Source organism: Notolabrus celidotus, chromosome 5 (genome assembly GCF_009762535.1).
Source record: "Notolabrus celidotus isolate fNotCel1 chromosome 5, fNotCel1.pri, whole genome shotgun sequence".
Classification (NCBI taxonomy): Eukaryota; Metazoa; Chordata; class Actinopteri; order Labriformes; family Labridae; genus Notolabrus; species Notolabrus celidotus.
In genome coordinates this window covers 38,527,469-38,551,480 of record NC_048276.1, presented here as the reverse complement: position 1 = coordinate 38,551,480, position 24,012 = coordinate 38,527,469, and the positions used below count along the sequence as shown (strand labels likewise).

Genomic DNA, 24,012 nt, shown 5'->3' with positions numbered 1-24,012 from the left:
TAAGTGCTTTTATAAATAAAATGTATTATTATTAATAATATTATTGATATTAATAATAATAATGATAATTGTATTTGTAGAGCACTTTTCAAAAACCAAGTTACAAAATGCTTTACATGGGCAGCAAGTCAGGATAAAGAAATAAAACACATTTTAAAAGACACAAATTTGCCCTAAAATAACTCTAAAGGAATACAATTATTTTGAATATATTTCATAAGACAGTTAAATAAAATAAAATAAAATAAAATAATCCGGGAAGGCTCTGCAGTATTATTTACCCATTTGGTTATAAGTCTTTCTCTTACGTTAACTATCTAAATGATTCCCCATCCTGTACTTTGAGTTGCTGGTTTATGGACATTCAGGTGCGACCAAAAGGTATGTGTCAGAAGTGGGATTCGAACCCACGCCTCCATTCGGAGACCAGAAGTCCCGGTATACCGGAAGGTGTATAATCCTTGAGTCTGGCGCCTTAGACCACTCGGCCATCCTGACACGATGATTTTATTGAACGTTATTTATGTCTTTATATTTCACACTCGGAGTGAAACGTTCAGAGCTGTTGTTAAAGGTGCATATATTTCCACCACAGGTATCTGGTGCGGGCTGTGCGTGAGAATATTACGTTAGATGATCTGAAATGTGTGTTTCACTCTTTCACTGCAATTTCACAATCACAACGCACAGGTCCGAGCGGCGCATGCGCGGGATTTAATTGTTACTTCCGGTGTGTGTACGTGCGGCGGCCATATTGCTTTCTATCTTCAAGGGTAACTGAGGCGACCCAGGCTAGGCATCATGTTCCGGTTTGCTAAAGCTGCTGTAAACATCACAGGTAAGGAAACACAGTTTTAAAATGATATTATGTTGTTTTAATGCATTTACTTAAGGTTATTGTTAAACACGAGTCCAATTTATAAAGTACAGGCGCGCCTTTGGAGGCTGACCGAGGCCCATGTGCTAACATCACGGCTAGTCTGCTAACATCACCAACCACCACAACAGACTATCATATCTCAAATACCCGGGTTTATATGTTATCATGTGCCTTAAAGTTAACTCACTGGGTTACTTTAGATGTATTCTGTTAAGTCACACTGCCTGTGGAAGTGAAATCCTTTGGTTCTTCATCCTGGTGACATTGTCCAGCAGACTGACCTGCAGAACTTCAGATAATGATAGTCTTCATCATAAAAGGTTTATGTCCTTCTCGTGTTGTGTTAAAACAATAGACTCTATAAATCAGAAGGTACAATATGATATGTTATAGATGACATGAGAGCTGAAAGTGAGTTCAATAAATGAAGGGCGAATAAAGACATCTATGTATTTACAGACACAACTATAACAGAGTCATTAAAGGTTTGATTTAGTCTAACACTCCACTACAGGCTTACTTTAAAATCAATGTTAAAACCTTTACAGAAATATCTATATAAAGTTTGACAATAGTTAATATTAAGCTCCATTGTCCCGGTAGGACTGTATTGAAGTCTTTACATTTAAATGAAATACCTCAGTGTAAAGGGGATCATTTAAGGCCACCCTGGGTCAACACTGTGCAGCAGTATGTTCTAATTATAGTTTCCAAAGCACACAGGCTCTTCAGATATGAAGAGAGGAAGTACGTGCACATCAGGAAAAACACAGATTATTACAGAGGAATAGGAATAAAAAGTAGAATCTGCTTGTTTTTATCGTCTTTTTTATGTGATGGAAAGAGGAACATAGAGATCTTTAATTGACAGGGACTGATACAGTTGATCCTAAATTGTCACAACGACCATATTAGTTTATTCTTTTGTGTATCTTAACCTTACACTGTGCCTATCCCCATGTAAGGTTAATTCAGATTATCAGTTCTTTAGTCTCTATGAGGAATACAGTGAAATGCATGAGACATGCTGCAGAACATTTGTGTCCGACATTCACATGAAAACTGTTGTTTTTTTTGTCTGTCCAGGTCAGGCCGCAAGGCAGGTGAGGCATGGATCCACTGCCACCCCAGATTTCCACTCTAAGTATGGCACTGGTTTGATCATCGGTGGAGCAGGATTCTGCACAGCTGTGTGGGCATATGTGAGTAATGTAATCATGTCTGTCATTATCATTTAATGCATGAGACCTGCAGCTCAGTGAAGACCTGAAATTGAGGTGGAGGTTATTTTAAAACTAGTTAATATCATATAACTTTATTTATAGTCAAATCGTGTTGAAAATGTGTGTATCAAAACTGATACAGCAGGTCCTTTATTTACAGATCTGTCAATCATCATTTTATTAAATTTCAAACATTAATCATTCCATAAAGAAATATACAGTCTTTTTATTATTTAAGAACATGTTTAAATGACATAATCAGGTATATTTAGAGTAGAAATTGAGATATTTATAAGGTATATTGAATTTTATATATTAAACCTGATGTATCATGATGATTTATGACTGGTTGAATGTTGCCATGGCTCCCTAGTAAATGATTATCTTTTTCTCATTGATTTCCACTAAAAACTGAACAATTCAGAGAAGAAATATACAATACATTGGTTTTTCTTGTTGTGTAGCAGGTACAAAATATTTATGACGTTGTCGTGCAATATGGGGGAAAAAAATTCTGTTTGAAATTACTTTGGGAAAAATTTGAAGGAAACTCAAAGTTTAATAGGCTAACATGTTGTTTTATATGTTCTAGTTTGTTTAAAAAAGAAGAAACTTTGAGCAATAAATATGCACCAAAATGCCTGATGTATCAAATATGATACAAATTAAAACTCATATATGAAAATTGGTATTTAATTTATTTTGTTTTGTCAGAAGGTCCAATAAACACTCCATTTTCAAAGAATTCGAATTTTCTGACAATTATTTGAAGGTTCAGGCTTTACAGGGTTAATTAAGCTTAATTTACAACATGCACGAATCACTGTAAAATCCCACACAGTCATCCGAATTGAAAAGAATCAACAGCATGCGTGGGATGACAGCAGGACAATAATTACGTAGTTAAATCAATGCACCACGTTGTATCAGATATCATCATATACTGAGGCTTTAAGTACCAGGGGTACAACGTTTGTAAAGCTGTGATTACATGTTCGTATTTCTTTGTTTGAATGCACCGTGACACTATTTACTAATCATGTTTGTTGGTACTCTAGTCCCTGAATATATCTGATATATCAGTTTGTTATGGTTCCTTTAAAAACCACTATCCTCTTATCTCTGTGCAGGTACTGACTCAGACCGGCATCACCTGGAATCTGTCACCTGTTGGGAAGGTCATGCCCAAAGAATGGAGAGAGCCTGAGTCTGAGGAGTAGAGCGGATATGACGGACCGATATCTCCCCTAACTTTCTGGTTGTACAGATGAATAAAAATGATCTGCCTGTTTAGACAGTGAATGCCTGTGTTTATTCCAACATGTTACTTTTGTCCAAATAAATTAAGTATGATTCTACTGATCCACATGGTTTGCTTTTTGGATATGGCAGCTAACAATCTATCCTTCACACATCTCCCTCGTGTTTTCAGTAAGTTTCTGGTTCCCTAAATTCACATTGTGTAGATAAACATAACAATGTTCACATTCGAGAAAGGGAGGAATTACAGAATAACACAGGTGACTTCTGGGTCTACCTACAAAAAGTTAGTGTAAGCCAAAAATGATTCACTTTTACAAATCCCTTATTGATTGAGAATAATGATCTGTTAAAATTATCATACACTTTTGTGAGTGTGCAGTGTAAGTCATGATAAAGGAAGGTTATTTCCCACCCGGTTGAGATGGCTGAGACACATACTACTTCAGAATCAGAAATCTGGGTAGTACAGAGCTCTTATAAACAGTATGTTAGACCAGACGTTCCCAAACTTTTCAGCCCATGACCCAAAAATATAGGTGCCAAATACTCGGACACCTACTATCCCTCAAAGTGATTTAATGTGGCTTCATTTAGCTGGCCTGCAGAAAATGACCCTACCTATATGAGCATGTGTCTGTGTTTCCTGTGCTGTTATGAATGAACCTGCTGCTACTGATGCTTTTGATAATTAACTGTTCACTAACCCTAAACTTAGGAGTCATCTGGAAACAAAGAAAGGCAGAAAACTCATTACACCTTCTATTTTCAAGGTTTTATTTTCAGTTTTGCTACTATTTTTTTTGATATTTTTCACTATAATGGGTAAAATGTACTATTACTATTTCATATGTTTTTATTACATTATTTTTGTATTTATTTGTTCACCAGATGTTAACAAATTATATATAAGTAATACAAAACTAACAAAGAGAAGAAAAAATAAATACATACAAAAATGAAAAATAATATAATAATACTTAACAGTACAAACAAAAAGAAAGATAAATATAAAAAAAACAAGGTAAATAAACAAAAACAAGTAATAAGAAATATTTTTAGATAACTTAAAAAAAAAACACTCTGGAAGGCATCGCACAACCCCCCATTGTGTCTTGTGAGCTCCCAGGGGGTCCGGCCCACACTTTGGGAACCCCTGTGTTAGAAAGTTAGATATTAATAAAAGAAGGAACTAAATAAGATAAAAATACAAATAAAGTAAAGATCAAATAAAAATAAAATAAGTATACAAAAGCGCAGAATAGTTAGAGTTAGCTATGTATAGAAGCACTGGGAATGAAGGAATTATATACAAGGATGTTAAAGACAAACTCCTGTAGCCAGAATAAATAGCTCATATTTTTCTACCTACTAAGGGTTAGATAGAAATAACTGTTACCTGTGAGAAAAAATAGTGTTGTATGTGGTCAAGGTACAGCAAAAGGAGCAGAACTACCATAAAGACATACTCTTTCAATTATAATTCTGTGTTTTATAAACCATACTTGCAGAAAATAACCATAAAGTGAGCATCAATACATATTGGAAGTATTACACTTTCTTTTCAAATGCTCAGTGTCAAGCTGAAGTTTTTTGTGTTTATAGGACAGTTTTTGTTTGATGAGTGTGTGAGTCCCAGGTTGTTTGAGCAGAGTTATGGAGACCTGTGGTCAGACCAGGTGCAGGTTTAATAGTCAAACCAGGTTTTTATGACATACTGTAAATATATTTCCATTAACCTCTGGCTCCGGCTCCTGTCCCTTAAAGCAGTTCTGTTAATCATTACTCTAAGTAGGTAACTTTTGTGAAGGTACATCGTTTGCATTCAAGCCAAAGTTGGAGACTAACCAGACACTGAATTCATTAAAGTAACAGAGTATACAGTATTCCTCTGATTTCTACAGAAGAGGATTAAGGCAACTGAAAAAAAAAAATTAAGGTCAATTATTTTATTATTATTATTATTATTGTTCTGAGAAAAAAAATCTGAATTCTGAGCTTTAAGTCAGATTTCCGAGATTAAGGAATTCTGACTTTTTTCTCAGAATTCAGACTTTTTCCCCATAATTCTGATTTATTTCACAGAAAGTTTACTTTAATCTTAGAATTTTGACCTTTTTCTCAGGATTTTTACTTTTTCTCATAATTCTGACTTTAATCCCAGAATTCTGATTTAAATCCCGGAATTGTACTTTTTTCTCCTAATTCTGACATTAATCTCAGAATAATTATAATAAAAAAAATTGACCTTAATTTTTAAATTTGTTTTCAGTGGCCCTATTCCTCTTCAGTAGATTTCTGCTGGTGTTTCAGTAAAAAGCACATCTTCCCTGCAAACTGCACTAAATGTAGAAGACATACATTAACGTGCTGTGTAACCTTCAAAGATCTTTGTAGAGTTGTGATTTCTACCTCGACCTTTTAGAGTCATTAAATTGATTTAGAGTACATTTCATGAGAAAGTGTTTGAGCTCCTGTATCAATCGTATCAATGAAGTTGAGCTGGGTGAAGTACGTCACGTTCTGGCGTCAGAATATAGACACCGACCGGATCCAATGAAATGCGAGTCTGCCTCCTCGCTGTAACCAATAAGCGTTGTGGGGTGTGCTCTCGGCCCCGCCCCGCCCGGTGTTCCTCCGCGCTGCGCTAAGGTCACTGCTGTCATTCGGTAGCTCACCAGCCGAAGGAAGAGGAGGAAGACCCAGCCAGGAAGGACCAGGAAAGACTCAGCAAGAACCAGCAAGAACCAGGACCATGTCTCTGTCTACTAAACTCACCCTGGACAAGGTGGAGGTGAAGGGGAAGAGGGTCGTGATGAGGTGAGCGAGCAGGGCCTAGCTGATGCTGCTAACTTAGACTGCCGCTGGCTGCCTGACATATTGGAGTGTACTGTAACCATCCTAAACTGCTCTGTTCTCCTGCAGACTTTACATTAAACCGCTTTAATCATGGCTCACAGTGTGTGTGAGTCAGCACTGAGTCTCTGGAAGAGGACAGGAAGTGAACTTGTTGGCAGTCACGTTTTCCAGTCATGTTACGTGCCTGTGAGAGGATGCAGCATGGATGCATCTCCCTGCATCCTACATGTTCTCACTCTGTCCTCTTGAATACAATACAGCAACCTCCCTGCAATATGCAATGTGTTCTGATGAAGTAAAGCTTGAGATATCTGTGACACATTGCATTGGTTATATGAGGAAGTTCAGTAGTCATCTAATATCCTCTTTCTGAATAACTTCAGTTATGTAATATTTTAATTTGTCCCCTAAAACGCTGAAACTATCAATCACTGTGCTGTAAGTGATTAAAACCAAGGTTTACATAGTATGAGATCAAGTTAAAGTGAAGATAAGCACAGTGACATGTTGTAACAGCTGCTTGTGTTATAGGTGAACTATACAAGGACTCAAAATGCTGCAGAACCATCTACCACATGATCCCAGAGTCTGATTTGACATCTTCACACTCAGTTAGTGGAAAACCTCTGGGTTATTCCTCCATAGAGGGGTAATTCACAGCAGAGGTGTGCACCAAGCTCATTCAGTGCCTTGCTCAAAGGCATCACAGTCCACCGAGGTTTAATCCCTTAAAGTACAATCCCTTTAGCCGGAAGGACGTCCTGCTGCCTGGCCGGGCAGGACCTGAAGCCGTCCCGGGTTAGAGAAAGGTCCCTGAAATGTGGCACAGTCGTCTTGGTGTTGAAGTATTTTGGGGATTTATCTACGTGCACACTTGAAAGCTAACAAGGATGGGAGTGCACTTGAACCTGACACCCTCAGTGGAAATGTCAGAGAACCTCTGTGGTTTGCTCAGCGTAGTGATGCAATGACAGGCACCACAGGACAAGGTTCACTGGCACCAGCAGACCCCCGCTCACTCGCTCTGCTCAGTGATAAAAAGTTAACTTCACTCTCTAAGTTCAGTTAGTCTCTGTAGAGAGACTTAGAGTCCACGAGACAATAATCACCTCACATCACGCCCAGGGCCTGTCACAGCGTGCAGACAGTTTGTGCTTTTGTGTTTTATTTTCACTCCAAGCTTCAGACTGAGTTCAGAGGAGTGTCTGAGCTGCTAGACCAAAATTTACAAACAGAGAGGGAGGAACATTGCTGCAGGAACCCGGCAGTGCCTCAGAGAAGTCTGTTCAGCAGCCAGAGAGCAAACCCAACTGTAACCTTAACATCCTTGTTGGATGTTAGGGTTACAGTTGGGGTACAATTGTAATATGGACAGAAAGCTGACTGCATTAAAGGGAGCAGAGAGAACTGTCTCTTCCTAACTGTCAGATAAATGACAGAGGAGAACGTGTGTAAATAATGTAGATCAGGAGAACTGGTTTGGCCTTGTGGTTAGATCGCTTCCCTCATGTTTAGAGGCTTTAGTCCTTGAAGTGGGCAACTCCCGTTCCATCCCAACCTGCAGGTCTTTACTGCATGTCGTTTCCAGCCCTCTTTCCCAGTTTCCATCTCCTGTCCTGTCCTCTCAGTAGAATCATAAAAGCTCAAACATAAACGTAAGTAATGTCAATCAAAGCTTTATTAAGTGTCTTGTATCATCTGCAACTTCAAATATTCTGTTTGCTTGATTTATTATTATTTAAAAATGAATAATAAATCAGTTAAATGTTGAAGGTCTGCATCATGCAAAATAAGGGTCACTTTGAACATCAAAATTAAAGCTACAAGATACACTAATCACAACATCCCACAGAGACACAGCCACAGAGAGGTGTTTAAGGACTTTGAGCTTTCTGTGATTCACAGGATGAGGATTCATTTTTGATTGAAGGATTGAATTCTGTAAAAGTTAGAACAATGAGAGAAAAATCAAACATTGGTTCATTTCATTCAGAGATCTTTTATTGAAGGATGCCATTAGCTGGAGATATTGAGACTTTGAAATGTAAACTATAAACGTATTTATTCAGTCTGGCTGTGATGTAGGGTTTAACAAATGTATTACTTACTTTTACTATAATATTGATTTAAATGTTCCTTTATATTTTATTAAATTTACTTTATTTATTCATTTTAATTTATCTACTCAGTTTTGTTCATATTTTTAGTCTCAATTTTATCTTCAACTCTTATCCTTACCCTTTTTAAAACTATTGATTTTACCTATTTATATCCTTAATATTAATTTTATGCTTTGACTTATTTTAATGACACATATTGTATTGTTGTTGGTGGGCATTAGTCTTTATTTTAAAATCAATTTTTGCTTCTTAATATGTTTTGCCATTATTTTATTTCAGCGTCTTTCTTGTTTTAGTCCCTGTAAAGCTCTTTGGGTTGCATTTAATTTGTATGAAATGTGCTCTATAAATGAAGCTTGATTGATTAGTTATTCTTGTGTGCAGCTCTGACACTGAGAAATATCTGAGCCTAGTTTGTGTTTGTTGTAATCATGACCTTTACTGTGGTGCACATGCTCACTATGAGCAGCAACAGGTGGAGGAGACCAAAGCGGGAACAGTCTGTTGGATGACTGAGCATTGTGTCTGTACAGGAGCCTTTGAGCTGCTGAACTGCTGACTGCTGGGGTTCAGATTATAACAAAGGATAGCTGTTATTATGGCTGAGGGTGCAGTGGGTCCGTATGCAGTGTGTGTGTGTGTGCAGGCTGATTATGTGTGTGGTGCATCAGGGTCTCAGACAGAGGAGGGAGGGAGGGAGGGAGGTTACGTAACAGATGGGAGTACGAGGGCTGCAGCCGTGCTCTGTTGCATGTGCGACCGGCTCACTGGGCGATGCAAAGCTGCCATTTTAATGCAGGTGCCTTAGCGTGGCTGTGTTCACTGTCTTTTGTTCCAGAGCTCATTATCACACAGGAACAAGAATGTAATGTGTCAAGCAAACGCTGACACGCTCCATTATATCACAGAATGAAGGGGTGTGGCACTTTGAATGAAAGCACTCACTCAGAAATAACCAGAGGAAAGCCTGGCTGATCCATCCATGTCCTGTAATCATTCCCCGTGTTGGGATTATTTAATCCTTACTGGTGGAATATTAAGCCGTAGGGTGATTGTGATTCGAGGGTAATCATTTCACAAACACAAAGAAGAGAGTGAAGAGGAGATACTGTCCTGAAATGAGTGCCTACATTTACACATTTATGAGTCCAAAGCTCAGAGTTTAAACTGTAAGACATCAGAAGTGGGAGGTGTGGTGAAATGTATAAGTCACGCACCCTTCTCTAAGTTATTGACAATCTTATGAAGTCTGTTTCTCTCTCCCTCTCTTTCAGGGTCGATTTCAATGTTCCAATGAAGGACAAGCAGATCACAAACAACCAGAGGTGAGTTCACAGAGCTCTCTGAAGCCTGTCGAGTTAAATCAAAGACCAAACCCTCAAATGAATGAACCTTCAGCTGTTGAAGTTACCTGCTCCTAAGGCTGAGTCTCTAGTTTTATTTTCAGGACAGCTAGAAAGACAGACTTCTCATATCATTTGTTTTCATGGATTTCAGGGTCAAAGCAGCTGTGCCCAGCATCAAGCACTGCCTGGACAACGGGGCCAAGTCTGTGGTCCTGATGAGCCACCTGGGTCGTCCGGATGGAAACCCCATGCCTGAGAAATACTCCCTGGAGCCCGTCGCTGCCGAGCTCAAGAGCCTGCTGGGAAAGTCAGTAGATGAGCTCAGACTTTGATGCATTTGCTATATTTATGTTCTATTTCTTATGGTCGAAAATCAAGTTTTTAACTCATGAAGACACAGTAACAAATTTATAATGACAAAATGAAATCTACTCTGTTAGGCAGAGTAACAAAGAGCAGCCAGGTGACACCACCAGGTCACAGTGACGCAAAGTGCAGCTACTACTTTTACTTTAGTCTCTTTACAGATACACAAAATGATCTGCTGAGATAAATATTAATACGAAATAAAACAATGATAATATAATATTAATATTAATAATAATAACACTAATTATAATAATACTACTACCTTAAAAAGAAATGTTATCAAAGTGCTTTGATTTAAAAAAATATATATATAGTATCTTTTCAAAGTGCTTTAATTTTTTTAACAATTACATTTTAAATGTTATATTTTTTTCAAAATGCCTAGATTTGTTTGATATTTTATTATTATTTTTTTTCAGACTGCTATGATTCTTTTCAATTAAAATTTTGTATGATTATAAAATATTTGTATTATCTTTTCAAAGTGCTTTGATATTTTTAATAATCAATTTTACATTTTTTTTTTCAAAGGACTGAATTTTTATTTTTTATTTTATATAATTATTTTTATTTTTCCAAAGTGCTTTTATTCTTTCATTTTTAATTATATATTATTATGTTTATTTTTCCAAAGTGCTATGATTTTTTTCAATTAAAGTTTTTTTATTATTTGCATTATTTTGTTAACTAAGAGCTTTGACAGACAAAGAATGGCAGAAACTCAAGATGATGACCAAATAAACATTGAGCCAGACAGAGAGAAGTCTAGAAAATTCAAACAATGCAAGATAAAAATACAACACAGAAGATCAACATGAATAAATGCAAATAAATAAAATAAAAGTTATGGAACAGAGGGATTTTAAACAGCAGTAGATCAATAAATCAGTGCTTATATAGAGGTAAAAAAGCATTGAAGGACAATGAAAAGGTTTGAAGAGGAAGATGATAATTGCAGTCTAGTAAAACCAGACATGTTTTGAGGTGCTGAAGAATCAGGTATCCATCAGATCTCAACCATGAGATGAAAATGAATTCATATAAAGAATGGTCTCAATGTTGTCTCTGTCCTTGTTTCCTTCCATCACAAGAAGAGAGAGCTTACTCTGTCAACATTGTAATAGGATCAGAAATCCTCTGGCCTGTCCTCACGGCTCCTCTGTGTCTCTGCAGGGACGTCACCTTCCTGAAGGACTGTGTGGGTGCGGAGGTGGAAGCCGCCTGCGCCAACCCTGCTACCGGATCCGTCATCCTGCTGGAGAACCTCCGCTTCCACGTGGCCGAGGAGGGGAAGGGCAAGGACGCCTCCGGAAACAAGGTGAGCCTACGAGTGAAGGACTGTAAAGTTTGCAGGTTCAGATCGTGTTTCAGTTTAGTAATCCAGTAACCTGGTTTCTATTTCCCTATAAATACAGAGCGCTTTAACTAAAAACAATCCTCGTGAGGGCTCACTTTCATGTAAAACTTCTTCATACAACAAACTCTCAGATTTCAGATTACAAATCAGATTGTGTCTCGTACTTAAAAATAACAAAATGATTGCAGCATACACTTTGAAAGGACAAGAGCTTACCACAAGAGCTCCAGCATATAAAACGAGCTACTTTTGGCACGTTCAGGTTTGAGTCTTTCCGTCCTGTTTGGTGTCAGAGCTGGGAGCACTTATTGTCCTCTGACTGTCAGAAGCAGCCCTGTCTCTGTTCAGCATAGTTTCACTCTGCTGGGTCATCCTGAAGAAAAACGCAGAGTCACTGCAACTGCAGAGTCCCCGTCTGATGATGTCAGGAGTGCTGCAGAGACTCTTTCAACCCGCTGTAGTGCGTCATGTTTACCTTACATCATCTCAGACTTGTGCCGCGTACATTTATCACACTTTTCATCACGTTTATTTTACTAATTGAAACTTATTCTCGATTTTACTTATGTCTGGGTTTTTGCAACAACCAAATTTCCCCCTGGGGACCAATATCTTATCTTTAACTGAAGCTAACGTTAGCAAAGCTTGTTTTCAGTTTAGATCTTAGCCCCACAAACAAAGCATTTTCTTCTCCTCTCTGAAACAAACACACCTGGGGATTTAAAAAGTGTAACAACAACTGAAAGAAGCAGTTTTAAGAGAAGAAGCAACATCCAGGAAGGTGGCTTCAAGATATTCTGCTAAGCTTAATGTTAGCTTTTAGCTTAGCACGTGCCTCTTATATCATCAGATCCAGATTTCGAAAGATTCAAAACGTCATAAGGCCAAAAAGTTCAAATGTGTTAGATCTAAAGAGTTGGCATGATGTGACATGAAGTGTTTTAACGTCAGCTCAGGATCCTCTTTGAGAACTTGAAGTGTCTTCTTCACTTTAACACTGAGAGTGAACTGATTGATGAGCATTGATGCACTCATTATGCTGAGATACATACGGTCTCATAACACCACTAATACATGTTAGGGTTTAAATCAGACTGTGTGTGGCTGCTGGTTGTGGACGCCTGCAGAGCTCCGAGCAGCTCTGACCTGCTGACATTTACCCTGAAGGTCAGCGGGTGAGTCCCGGCTGGATGTGTTTCTTTTCCTGTCCTGAGGGGCCTGGTTGGTATGCAGTGAGTGAGTGAGTGTGTGTGACTACTGTACCTCTGCACTGTATCAGACAGGAACCTTTTATTTTTAGTTTATTTTAAAAACCTTCCTCGATCTTTGGAGAGTTGAGAGGAAGAATTATAAGATTGAACTAAACTCTGAGTTATGATACGACAGATTGAAAAATGACAGATGAAAAATATATGATTATGTTGTTTTGGCAGAACACATTCAAATGGTAAAGCAGACATTAAATAGATGTGAGCATGTTGTTCATTTGGACTTCTCACAGTGTCCTGACTGTAAAGTCTGCTGCATGGACAGACGGTTTACTGTGGGGAGCAGGACTGAAGCGTGCAGCACTCTCAGTCTGACATTTGAACGACACTGAAGAGCTCCTGTGACCTTTTTCTGCCCTCACAACCTCCGCCTGTTAAAGTGCAGCGTGAACCTGATCCACAAAGACTGACTGATCACACACACACACACACACACACACAAATACTCTGAGACATCGTGGAGAAGTTCAACTTTAAAAGATGCATTTGAACCAAGAGTTCCGGGGTCTTTTAGCCATCAGAACTACTGTACCCTGAACTAAAAGGTTCCTGTGCCCCCATTGTTGTCTGTGTTTTGACCGCGGGCCAAAGTCCTGGGTACATTTTGCAATTCAGGCCAGTGACGTATGGAGAAAAAAAAACAGTAAATGCACTACACCACCAGACCAGTAGAGGGCAGTAAAACAAAGAGGAATGCCATTCATCACAGATGACACCATAGAAGCAGACGGACAGGCAGGTATCATTATGAGCAACACAACAGTTAGCCTGTTAGCATGAAGAGACTCAGCTGGTCTGTTTTAGATGGTGCTATATTTCATCACAGATGGATTCACTGAATCAACACGTGAGAGGAGATAAGCGCGAGTAGCAAAGACGTTTCAACACGGCTTTAAAATCCTTTTGAACTCAAAAAGCCGTGGCAGAGATCGACCAGTGTTCTGGTTTAAACAGCAACCCTGTTAACTGGAGACTTTCAGCCGGATGCAGTTCAACATTGCAGGCCCTGCCCCCCCGAAAGTCCCGGGACCTTTGAAAAGTACTACCCCCCTAGCAGGGGCTTTTTAGGGTGGAGATTAACTACCCCTGAATTGAATTTAGACCCTGGGTCAACCGGTCGAAATGCACGTAGTTCAGGGGTAAAGTTCCTGTGGTCGAACTTTTTCAGCTAGAACTTTGAGGTAGTAAGCCTCAGATATTTTCCAGGGTTGTATTATTTAATCTGGATGGGGATCCCTTTTCTGCTTATTACGCCTTTTATCCATCATTAAACAGTTACCAAAGAACTGTTACTCTGTTAATGAGCTGATAAACAGAAATGTTTTTTTTACTAATGTTTTATAAAATGTGTTAAACTTGCCCTCCCTTCAGTGTCAAACATGTGTATGGAAAAGTGTGTTTTTGACATTTGTCTGGTTTCAGATCCAGCTTTTTGTGTAGATTAGCACTCATTTGAACTGGGCCGACATCACTGGAGTCTTCACCCAACCCACCTCTTTAATATCTTCTCACAGAGTTAACTTAACTCTGATTACAAGTAGACATTAGAGGAATGCAATTGTAATCAATTATCTATAATGTATCTAATAATTATCCAATCTTATCTAATCTTATCTTATTCTAATAATTATCTAGAATGTATATATTAATGCCTGGATTTCAAACCACAGTTTAGTGTGTCAGAATGTAATCTCTGTTTTCTTCCAGTTGTGTTCAAAGAGAAATAATCCCCTATGAATCATGTGGAAGCAGACCCCTCCACAGTCCTCTCTTTGTCTCTAACCTTTCCTGTCTGATCTGTGCCCCTCAGACCAAGGCCTCCCAGGCTGAGATCGACTCCTTCAGGGCATCTCTGTCCAAACTGGGAGATGTTTACGTCAATGATGCCTTTGGCACAGCTCACAGAGCCCACAGGTGAGCAGGGACTCATGATGAGGAATGAAAGAGAACATCTGTGTGATGGTTAAATGAGGATGTCTTCATAGAGAGTAAGAGAGCTGATGAGATTTGACTGAATGTTCCTTCATCTTCATCTCCCAGCTCCATGGTGGGAGTGAATCTGCCTCAGAAGGCGGCAGGTTTCCTGATGAAGAAGGAGCTGGACTACTTCGCCATGGCTCTGGAGAAACCTCAGAGGCCCTTCCTGGCCATCCTCGGAGGGTAAGAACTTTTCATAACAACAAGTCAGTAAGTTTGGACAGCAGGCTTTGACAGCTCCCTGCGGAAACTGTGAACTTCAGAAAAAACAGAGACAAAAAACACAACCCAGGAAGTCCAGTCTGAGTAACAGAGCCAGGGATTACATTAAAAAACAACAACGGGGTGTTTGTGGACTCTCCAGTCTGCAGGAACTGTGAACAGCAGTGACCGTGAAGGGGAGAGAATGATGAATGGATGTTGCACGTTGTTGTCAGAAGTCGGTCACAGACTCTCTCTTCACCTCCCTCTCCTGGTGGTCAGAGTATTCAGACAAACAGAGCTGAACAAGTTCAATCAATCAATCTTTATTTGTATAACACCAAATCACAACAAATGTTATATCAATACTCTTTTACAAACAGAGCAGGTCTAGACCACTCTATGTCAAATTATGAACAGAGACCCAACACCAAGACAGGATAAGACTCAGTCTGACCCCACCTTAATCCACCATGAGCATTGCACCTCACAGTATGTAGCTAGTTACAGCGGAGAGGACAAACTTCCTTTAACAGGCAGAAACCTCGAGCAGAACCAGACTCATGTTAGACAGACATCTGCCTCGACCGAGTTGGGTCTGGAAAGAGGGATAGAGGAGAATAAGAGAGAGAGGGAGAGGTGATAGTGATGAGACGAGGAGTAGTAGTAGCTGTTGCTGCTGGAGTCCAGCACGTTCATATCAGCTGGAGTCTGGAACGTCCACAGCAGGAGGACGTCTACAGCAGCTCAGAGGAACCTACGAGACAAGGGAGCTCAGGGACTCCAGAAAGGTCTATGGTTAGTAACTTTAATGGAACAGGGAGAGTTAAAGTGGGAAGGGGGTGAGATAGGATCCCAGTGTGTCAGTATGTCAGTTCCCCCAGCAGTCTAAGCCTATAGCAGCATGACTAAGAGCTGGTCCAAGCCTGATCCAGCTCTAACTATAAGCTTTATCAAAAAGGAAAGTTTGAAGCCTACTCTTAAAAGTAGAGAGGATGTCTGCCTCCCGGACCCTGTCTGGTAGATGATTCCAAAGGAGAGGGGCTTGATAACTGTAGGTTCTACCTCCCATACTACTTTTAGAGACTTTAGGTAAGACCAGCAGGCCTGCATGTTGGGAGCGTAGTGTTCTAGAGGGGTAATAGGGCACTATGAGCTCTTTAAGATATGAAGGTGTCTGATCATTAAGAGCTTTGTAGGTTAAAAGAAGGATTTTAAATTCTAGTCTAGGTTTTATGGGGAGTCAGTGTAGAGAAGCTAACACTGGAGAGATGTGCTCTCTCTTCCTGGTTCTCGTCAGTACTTCAGCTGCAGTGTTTTTAGTTAAAGATTAATTCCACTGATGATATTTATTCCCAGTTTTTAAATAAATATCTTGATTTTATTGTGCTTTTTTGGCCTTGATAATGTTGAGGTGAAGTTCTGACTTAGGCTACGTTCACACTGCAAGGCTTAATGCTCAATTCAGATTTTTTGCTCAGATCTGATTTTTTGTTTGCCTGTTCACATTACCTTCTATAATGTGACCTGTATCCGATTCCAGTGTGAACTGTTTGCGGCTCGGAACTGCCCCACATGCGCCAAAGAGCAGTAACAATAACGTCACATGCAGCCGTTTCACGAGCATAAACATGGAGGAAGTCAGCATGTTGACCTTTGTTACAAAGTTGTTGTGCAGTGGGAGCCAGAGAATGAATGACCAGGTGCGAAGGAGGTCAAGTATAAAGAAAAAGAGAGACAAATTGCTTGTTTCGGCTTTTTGCAGGTTTATTTATTATTTATATAAATAAGGTCCAAGACCTCCCTGCCCCTTCATTGACTTGCTCCATCGTTGCTATCCTCCATTGTTGCAAGGCTACCGCCTCGCAGAACTGTGACGTGTGTCACTATAAAGTGACGTGAAAGTATCAAATGAGCATCAAATCTGCCTTGGCTTTTCACACTGAGGTCGTATTGAAACAATCAGATCTGTATCTGATTCAGGACCACATATGGAAGTGGTCTAAATCTGATTTGAAAAAATCGGATTCTGGTCAGATTTGAGTGTTCACACTGCCTCTAAAAAATCTGAACTGGTCACTTGACCCCAAAAAAAACCGGATTTGGGCCACTTTTGCCTGCAGTGTGAACATAGCCATAGTGACAGCCTTCCCTGCGTTGCCCCCTCCCTCCCCTGCAGTGTAGGTATCATCACACTGCAGCTGCTCTTTAAACACCCTGGTGTCCGTCCAGGAATAGAGACAATAAGCTCATTATGTAACGTGTGGTGTTACAGTGCTCTTCCTTTCTTCAAGACATACTAACACTCTGCAGTCTAACAGGGGTAAGGGGTTAGATATAGCAGGGATGCTCCCTTAAACTGCCTTCACTGCAGTTTCTCAGTTAAAGGTCAAAGATATCAGACCTATTTAATGTAAACCTGATATTCATGATATTATTGATATAAGTTTTGGCCCCACTGTCTGCTGAACACAAAAGGAAACTCCAGTTGAAGCTAACAGATGCTCTACCTGAGCTGCCGGAGGCCACATGTGAGATTTGGCCCCATGTCAGAGTCCATCTGAGCTCATTGTGCAACTGTCACTCACCTCATCCAACCACCCTCATGCAGCTCACAAACAAAGGGCAGCAATCATTACAGTGTAATGATAAGCCAGTGAACGCACCACGCTCACTGGATGGCAGGGACTCAGATGAGTCTTGTTTTGAAGTGTGTAATATCTCTTCCACAGTCCAAGAGATTGAATCAATAATCTGTTTATTAGTAAAGTTAGAGTAAGATCAGCTGATTATGTGGATTAATGTGTCCATGCTTGTGATTCTGTTATAACTGGAGGTAATAACAGGCTGTATGAATGAGTGGGAGTTGGTGGGGGTGTGTCACTTAAGATCCAGTAAAAAGACTGAACATGATCGAGGAAGAGGAGGAGGAGGAAGAGGAGGAGTGTAAAAACAGATGTAATCAGATTATCAGAGACCAAAATAAGAGATAAAATAGTCTTTATTGATCCCCATTGGATGAAATGTATTTTGTTACAGCAGCTTACAACACGGGGAAGCTTACAACAATGTACTTACATAGTTAAAAATATGATGATAATATTAGAATCAAATAAAAATAGAATAAAATAAAATATAGAAAATATTCCAGATGTACATGTACACTATGTACACTTCTATCTTTTGAATAGATAGTGAGGTAAGTTATTGCACAGATAAGATTGCACCAGGTTATTAAAAACATACACAGTATGAGAAACACAGTGTGATTCAGATGTGAGATGGATACAATAGTTTGTTGATGTGAATCATAAACAGTGACCGAGGAAGACAAAAGACCCGGACAGAAAGATGATAACACATGACTAACGGGACAAAATCTATCAGTTAATAAAACATGAAGACAGAGTTCATTACTCTGAAAGTTCCCTCAGAGGCAGCTGTTCAAACTTTCACTGTGATGACAGTGTCCATTTTCATGTGTAGATAATTCAGGACCTACAGATATAAATGAGCTTTAAACTAACTCTGATACAATGCATTCAATGGTGACATTAATGTTTAGAATTTTCTCATGGTCACTTTATTTATCAATAAATCAAAAAGTCAATAAGAGAAGCTTTCAGAGTCAGAGACGTGTTCAGGTTTCACATTTTAACATCTGTCTGTGTAGCATTTCAAGTGGTTGTCATCTTATGTGTGATGTGTACTGTCTTTATTACTCTATGTTGAAAAGCACCTTATAAATCAAATTTATAATGACTATTAATTAAAGAAAATGTATCAACAAGTATACCAGAATAATCGCCTGGATTAGCTCCTCAGTCGTACGTTCATGCTTTACAGTTAACCTTGTTTTTCATGGTTTATATTTAAGAATATATATTATGACTTTTTATGATAGATATAATTATCTTTGTGTAATGAGAGAAAAAAATATATATCTCTTTTTTTCAGATGTTGTAAATTGGTATTTTATGTTGTCAGTTATTATTAATAATAATAATTGTATGTTATATATATTAATGATAACAACAACAATGATAATAATAATAATAATTATATTAATTATAATAAGTATATAATAGTAATTAAGTAATAATGACAATAATATGGTAATTAATAATATTAACAATATATTTTATTTACATGTCACAGTTTAGGAAGAACAACAATATAAAATTTGTCTGATAAAATCAAAAAGTCATGATGCAGTGTAAATAATCAATCAAATGAACAGGATCAGAAACAGAGCAGTGAAGAGGTTTGATCAGAGAGAATCTGACAGTTTGAAAAGATGGATTTTGAGACAGGATTTAAAAATGGAAAGAGAGTCCATGTTACAGATGTCTGATGGGAGATGGGTGGATGAATAAATAATAAATAGATGATGACTCTTTGTTCCCTCTCTGAATCTGTATGTAGTCTAAACACAGTGAACTGAAATATGTTTTCTGAGCACTTTTTGTACAGATCAGTCTCTTATCTGTCCTGATGTTTCCGCCCCTCTGTGTCTTTGTTTCAGAGCGAAGGTGAAAGATAAGATCCAGCTGATCAACAACATGTTGGACAAGGTCGATGAGATGATCATCGGTGGCGGCATGGCCTTCACCTTCCTCAAAGTCCTCAACAACATGGAGGTGAGGAAGGAGACACCAGTGTCACAGAGTCAATCCCTCAAAACCTCTGCACAAAATCCACAACTGTGACCGGTCTGAACCTCTACATGAGCCCCTGTTAGAGGAGGAGAGTGTTTGTGATGTCTGAGGGTAAAACTGCAGTCTCTTTGATTTAAAGAGCACTAAAAATTCAAAGTAGAGAGAGAGAGAGAAAGATTGACTCACTTTAATCTGGCAGAAACATGTTGAACAGCAGTTTTCATTATTGTGATCTCACCTCTTAAAGCCTGCATTAAACCAGGGTTTGAAAACAGCTGATGCTCTCCATTGAACCACCTTATTACCTGCGACAGAGAAAAGTATTTGGAATTAACTCTGAATGAGTAAACTTCAGTTTCGTCACCACTCAGCAAACAACGCTGCTCGACCTGCTGTTAAAGGTTTATGGTGTTCAGGTTTATTGTGAGACAAAGGCTTGGTTTCTTCAGTTTCATCAGAGACTAAAAACTCATGTTCATGACCCGAGCTTCACCTCGGACTTGGTAACGCTAACAACATTTAAAAAACATTACACAGTTTCATGACGTGTTATTGGAGGGCAGCAGTGTGGACTCAGGTCCACATGGAGTCAAGGACAGACCCATGCTGGTCTTCATCATGGTCAACAGATGAAGCAGTAGCACAGTTACAGAGGTTATTCGTTATTCCCCAAAATCTTCTATATCAGTTCAGTTGAAATCAAGCATCACTCTTATTCTCTGATTTAATCTCTGCACACTCATCATAACACACTCCAGACCTACCAGAGGAGTCCTCTTCAGTATCAAACTACTGCAGTAACACTTGTCTGTATTTAAGAAGCAGCGCTGCACACTGTATCTGCTCATATTCATGGAGTCATGCAACATTAGGCTTCTACTCGTGAGATTATCTTCAGACTTTTAAACGTCTGCTCTGGATCACACGTTTCAGAATCAGAGTCAGAAAGACTTGATTTATCCCAGGGAGGGATACTCAAGCATTACAAAGCTCTTATAAACACTATGTAAGAGAGTTAGATATTAATAGAAGAAGGAATAAAATAAGATAGAAATACAAATAAAATAAAATAGAGATCAAATAAAATAGAATACAAAAAAATAAAATAAAGATCAAATAAATATAGAATAAAAGAAATAGAATAATAATGATAAAGTATATACAGAAGCTCAGGATCAGCTATGTACAGAAGCGCTGGGAATGAAGGTGATATATATTTTCTGTAGCGGTTAGTCGACCCTGTTCAGATTCTTTCTCTGACAGAGGTCTGAGCAGATTATCACTGCTGTGTTTCCTCATTCTTTGAGCCACACAGACTCAATTCAGTTCACTTCCTTTGTTATGATTTGGAGCATAAATCTGAAACTGATAACTTCACTGATAAACAAATGAAACCCAGGTCTCTGCAGGGCTGCAGGGACAGTGTGGACATGTGGTCCTTTGTCTTTTGAGTGAACTGACCTTTTCAACAAAGGCTGGCTTTCTCCTGATGTTATCTCAGAGTTCAAGTGAAGGTCATGAAGTGAAACAAAGCAGTTTCTCAAGTCTGTCTCCTGATTATCTAATGCTAACACAGGCTTTATAAACCTTTTATTCTGACAGTAAAGTCAACCCTCCTCTGAGAAGTTTCACCTGGTAGAGTTACATAGAGGTCAAAGATGCAGATTTGTACCTGTCTGTTAAATCTGTGTTTGTCTGAGGGGAAGTGCTGGATGCTGTTTTTGCCAAAATACAAGCAGCGATATTCTCAGAATGTATCAGAGGATCAGAAATGAAAGACTTCTTCACCTGGGGCTCTTCATCCTTCTGCTCCTGTCTGCTGTACAGGAAGAATAGTGCACAACCAACATCTTATTTGTGCTCAAGAAGTGCAACAGCAGAATTAGTTTTAGGCTCATTTTGTAAACTCCTGTAGAGATTTTAGATTTTGAAGACAGACTTTGCAAATCCAACGAACACTTTTGAAGTTTTTTATGAGCAGGGTGTTTCAGGAGTTTTGTGGATTCATTTTATGGAGTACAATTTCTCGTCATTCATCACAATTTGTACAATGTAGCAGCAAAACTGGACTCACATTTCACTCCAGCCAAATTACAAAAATCACAGTCAGTTTAAAACCTGAAACCCTTTGAATAACTCAAACGTCTGCTTAAGAGGAGGAATACCAGCTGGACTAAAACCAAACCCTGTCCACACGTTCTGAACGTCTCTCATCTTTCCAGTCTGCCTCTTGAGTTGAGTTTCACACCTCACTGTGTCTCCTGTCAGATCGGTACCTCCCTGTATGACGAGGAGGGGGCCGGCATCGTCAAGGACCTGATGGCCAAAGCAGAGAAGAACGGCGTCAAGATCACGCTGCCCGTCGACTTCATCACCGCCGACAAGTTTGACGAGAACGCCACAGTCGGCACTGCAACCGTCGCCGATGGCATCCCCGCCGGCTGGATGGTGAGAGAGATTTATCCTGCACATAAAGATGATAAAAGATGATGATAAAAGTTCTCTTTGTTTTTAATTCTCCTCCGTCTGTTTGCAGGGTTTGGACTGCGGACCTGAGAGCTCCAAGGCCTACGCTGACGCGGTGGGCAGGGCCAAGCAGATCGTGTGGAACGGCCCGGTCGGCGTGTTCGAGTGGGAAAACTTTGCAAAAGGGACGAAGAACATGATGGACAAAGTGGTGGAGGTGACCAAAGGAGGCTGCGTCACAATCATCGGTAATAAACCTTTTTTAAATGGAGCAGTACTTTGATCACTTTGATCTTACTTGATGGTAAACTCCTCAATGTCCTGAAAAAGAAGGAAAAGGTTTTGGGTTGTGGTCTTTAAAATGTGTGGTGACACTGCAACAGGAAAGTGCATCAGTAATAAAACAACATTTTCTCTGAAATAAGTAAAGTCTGAAGAGTTGATGTCATGTCACAAGTTCAGCAGCCTTATATTAAACCAGCCTGAGTAATGACTCATATATGTTTCCTCTGACATGTACATTGTCTGTAACTTTGAGGCAGACATCACTATGTTGTCACAGCTCATATAGAACTTGATGCTGTGCTATTTTGCAGAGGTGTTTATACATTCTGTAATAAACCCTGAGTTCATTAATAAGTGATGTGTTTGTGTCCAGGTGGAGGCGACACTGCTACCTGCTGCGCAAAGTGGAACACAGAAGACAAGGTCAGCCACGTGAGCACAGGAGGCGGAGCCAGCCTGGAGCTGCTGGAGGGTCAGTGACGACGAACGCAAACATAAAAATGATGTTTGAGTCCCTCCCCCTTCATGTGCTGAAGTCTTTATGCTGACTGTGTTTCTCTCTGTGTCCTCAGGTAAAGTCCTGCCCGGTGTGGACGCACTCAGCAGTGCCTAAACTTCCCTTCTGACCACAGCAGTGTGTGTGTGTGTGTGTATGTGTGTGTGGAAGTATGTGAGAGGAGTGTGTGTATGAGAGGTTGGTAGCATCTCAGCCAGATTCCTGTTTACTCCACCGTGGTTAGAATCCTAAAAAGCCTCGTGCTGTAACAGCCATGTAATCTCTAAAGCGTCTCTATAAGTTCTCAGACGCAGAGCTATCCTCCTGAGATGAGTCCACGCTCACTCTAACACTGCAACAAGTAGTCCCTGCCTTATCTCAAAACGCTGACGGACCTCCTCCAGTATACCTGTTACATTCAGTGATCCTTTGTTTTAATTCTGGAGACCGAGAGAGATTCAGAGGCTGGGCGGTGGTTTCATTTATGTGGACCTGCTGAATGGACTCTGAATGATGCTTTCTACCTAAACCTCTATTTGATCTGAGTCTGGGTTCAAACTGAGTCTGAAGTCAGGTTCAAATGGGGTCTAACTTGGGGTTCAAAATTCCCAAAATATGAATCTGAATACACACCAAGACTAGATCTGGGTTAAAACTGAGTCCAGATCAGGGTTGGCGCTGGGTCTGCATCTGGGTCGGGATCCAAATTGGGGTGCATCTTTTTCTGGACCAGGATTTAATCTGAATCCAAATTTCAGTTCCACCTGAGTCTGAATCGAAATACTGGTTCAACCTGAGTCTGGATTTGGGTTCATGTCTGTCACGGTATCTGCTGTGAAGTTCAGCTAAACCTAAACACTGGCTCTTTAGTGTGCATGTGCTTGTATGTGTGTGTGTGTGTGTATGCGTGTGTGTGTGTGTGTGTGTGTAAAACTGTATTTTGCTGCGTCACTTTTGCATAGTCACCCTGGGAGCGTTACTGCAGCACCCTCAGTGCGTACACATAGATTCTCTATATATAGTAACGGTTTGTGTGTGTGTGTGTGTGTGTGTGTGTGTGTGTGTGTGTGCATTGTGATGTCTGGCTCTGGTCCTCGCTCCTCTCTGGATGTTTGTCTCTGAGCAGCTTCAGACTGAGACTGAGTCGGTCTGTTCAGGATAATAAAAGTGTCTCTGTGTTAAAGCTGTGTCACTGCTTCCTGATTTGCTCCTCATATTAAGTTCAGTGTTCAGATACCCCCCCCCCC

General features: G+C 39.7%; 2 protein-coding genes and 1 non-coding gene across 3 annotated transcripts; 2 read left to right on the top strand and 1 right to left on the bottom strand.

Annotated features, from left to right (window-relative positions):
* Positions 1-386: 386 nt before the first annotated feature.
* On the bottom strand, positions 387-498 carry trnal-caa. Its single transcript has 2 exons — positions 461-498; positions 387-432 (listed from the first exon to the last, which is right to left on the bottom strand). It is a non-coding gene; the product is annotated as a tRNA-Leu (tRNA).
* A 211-nt stretch (positions 499-709) lies between these two features.
* LOC117812756 (cytochrome c oxidase subunit 7B, mitochondrial) lies at positions 710-3,465 on the top strand. Its single transcript, XM_034683668.1, has 3 exons — positions 710-838; positions 1,967-2,082; positions 3,234-3,465. The coding sequence occupies exons 1-3, from the start codon at positions 802-804 to the stop codon at positions 3,321-3,323; spliced, it is 243 nt and encodes an 80-aa protein (XP_034539559.1). The 5' UTR covers positions 710-801; the 3' UTR covers positions 3,324-3,465.
* A 2,513-nt stretch (positions 3,466-5,978) lies between these two features.
* pgk1 (phosphoglycerate kinase 1) lies at positions 5,979-23,948 on the top strand. Its single transcript, XM_034683564.1, has 11 exons — positions 5,979-6,183; positions 9,617-9,667; positions 9,840-9,995; positions 11,231-11,375; positions 14,493-14,596; positions 14,723-14,842; positions 19,386-19,500; positions 21,787-21,966; positions 22,055-22,232; positions 22,643-22,741; positions 22,842-23,948. The coding sequence occupies exons 1-11, from the start codon at positions 6,119-6,121 to the stop codon at positions 22,880-22,882; spliced, it is 1,254 nt and encodes a 417-aa protein (XP_034539455.1). The 5' UTR covers positions 5,979-6,118; the 3' UTR covers positions 22,883-23,948.
* The last annotated feature ends 64 nt before the right edge of the window (positions 23,949-24,012 follow it).

Excerpts from the sequence above, each read along its gene's own strand:
- LOC117812756 (XM_034683668.1), top strand. The coding sequence starts at position 802 with ATGTTCCGGTTTGCTAAAGCTGCTGTAAACATCACAG. Across the intron at positions 839-1,966 it reads AGCTGCTGTAAACATCACAG|GTCAGGCCGCAAGGCAGGTG; the intron begins GTAAGGAAACAC and ends TTGTCTGTCCAG. Across the intron at positions 2,083-3,233 it reads GCACAGCTGTGTGGGCATAT|GTACTGACTCAGACCGGCAT; the intron begins GTGAGTAATGTA and ends ATCTCTGTGCAG.
- pgk1 (XM_034683564.1), top strand. The coding sequence starts at position 6,119 with ATGTCTCTGTCTACTAAACTCACCCTGGACAAGGTGGAGGTGAAGGGG. Across the intron at positions 14,597-14,722 it reads ACAGCTCACAGAGCCCACAG|CTCCATGGTGGGAGTGAATC; the intron begins GTGAGCAGGGAC and ends TTCATCTCCCAG. Across the intron at positions 14,843-19,385 it reads TTCCTGGCCATCCTCGGAGG|AGCGAAGGTGAAAGATAAGA; the intron begins GTAAGAACTTTT and ends TCTTTGTTTCAG.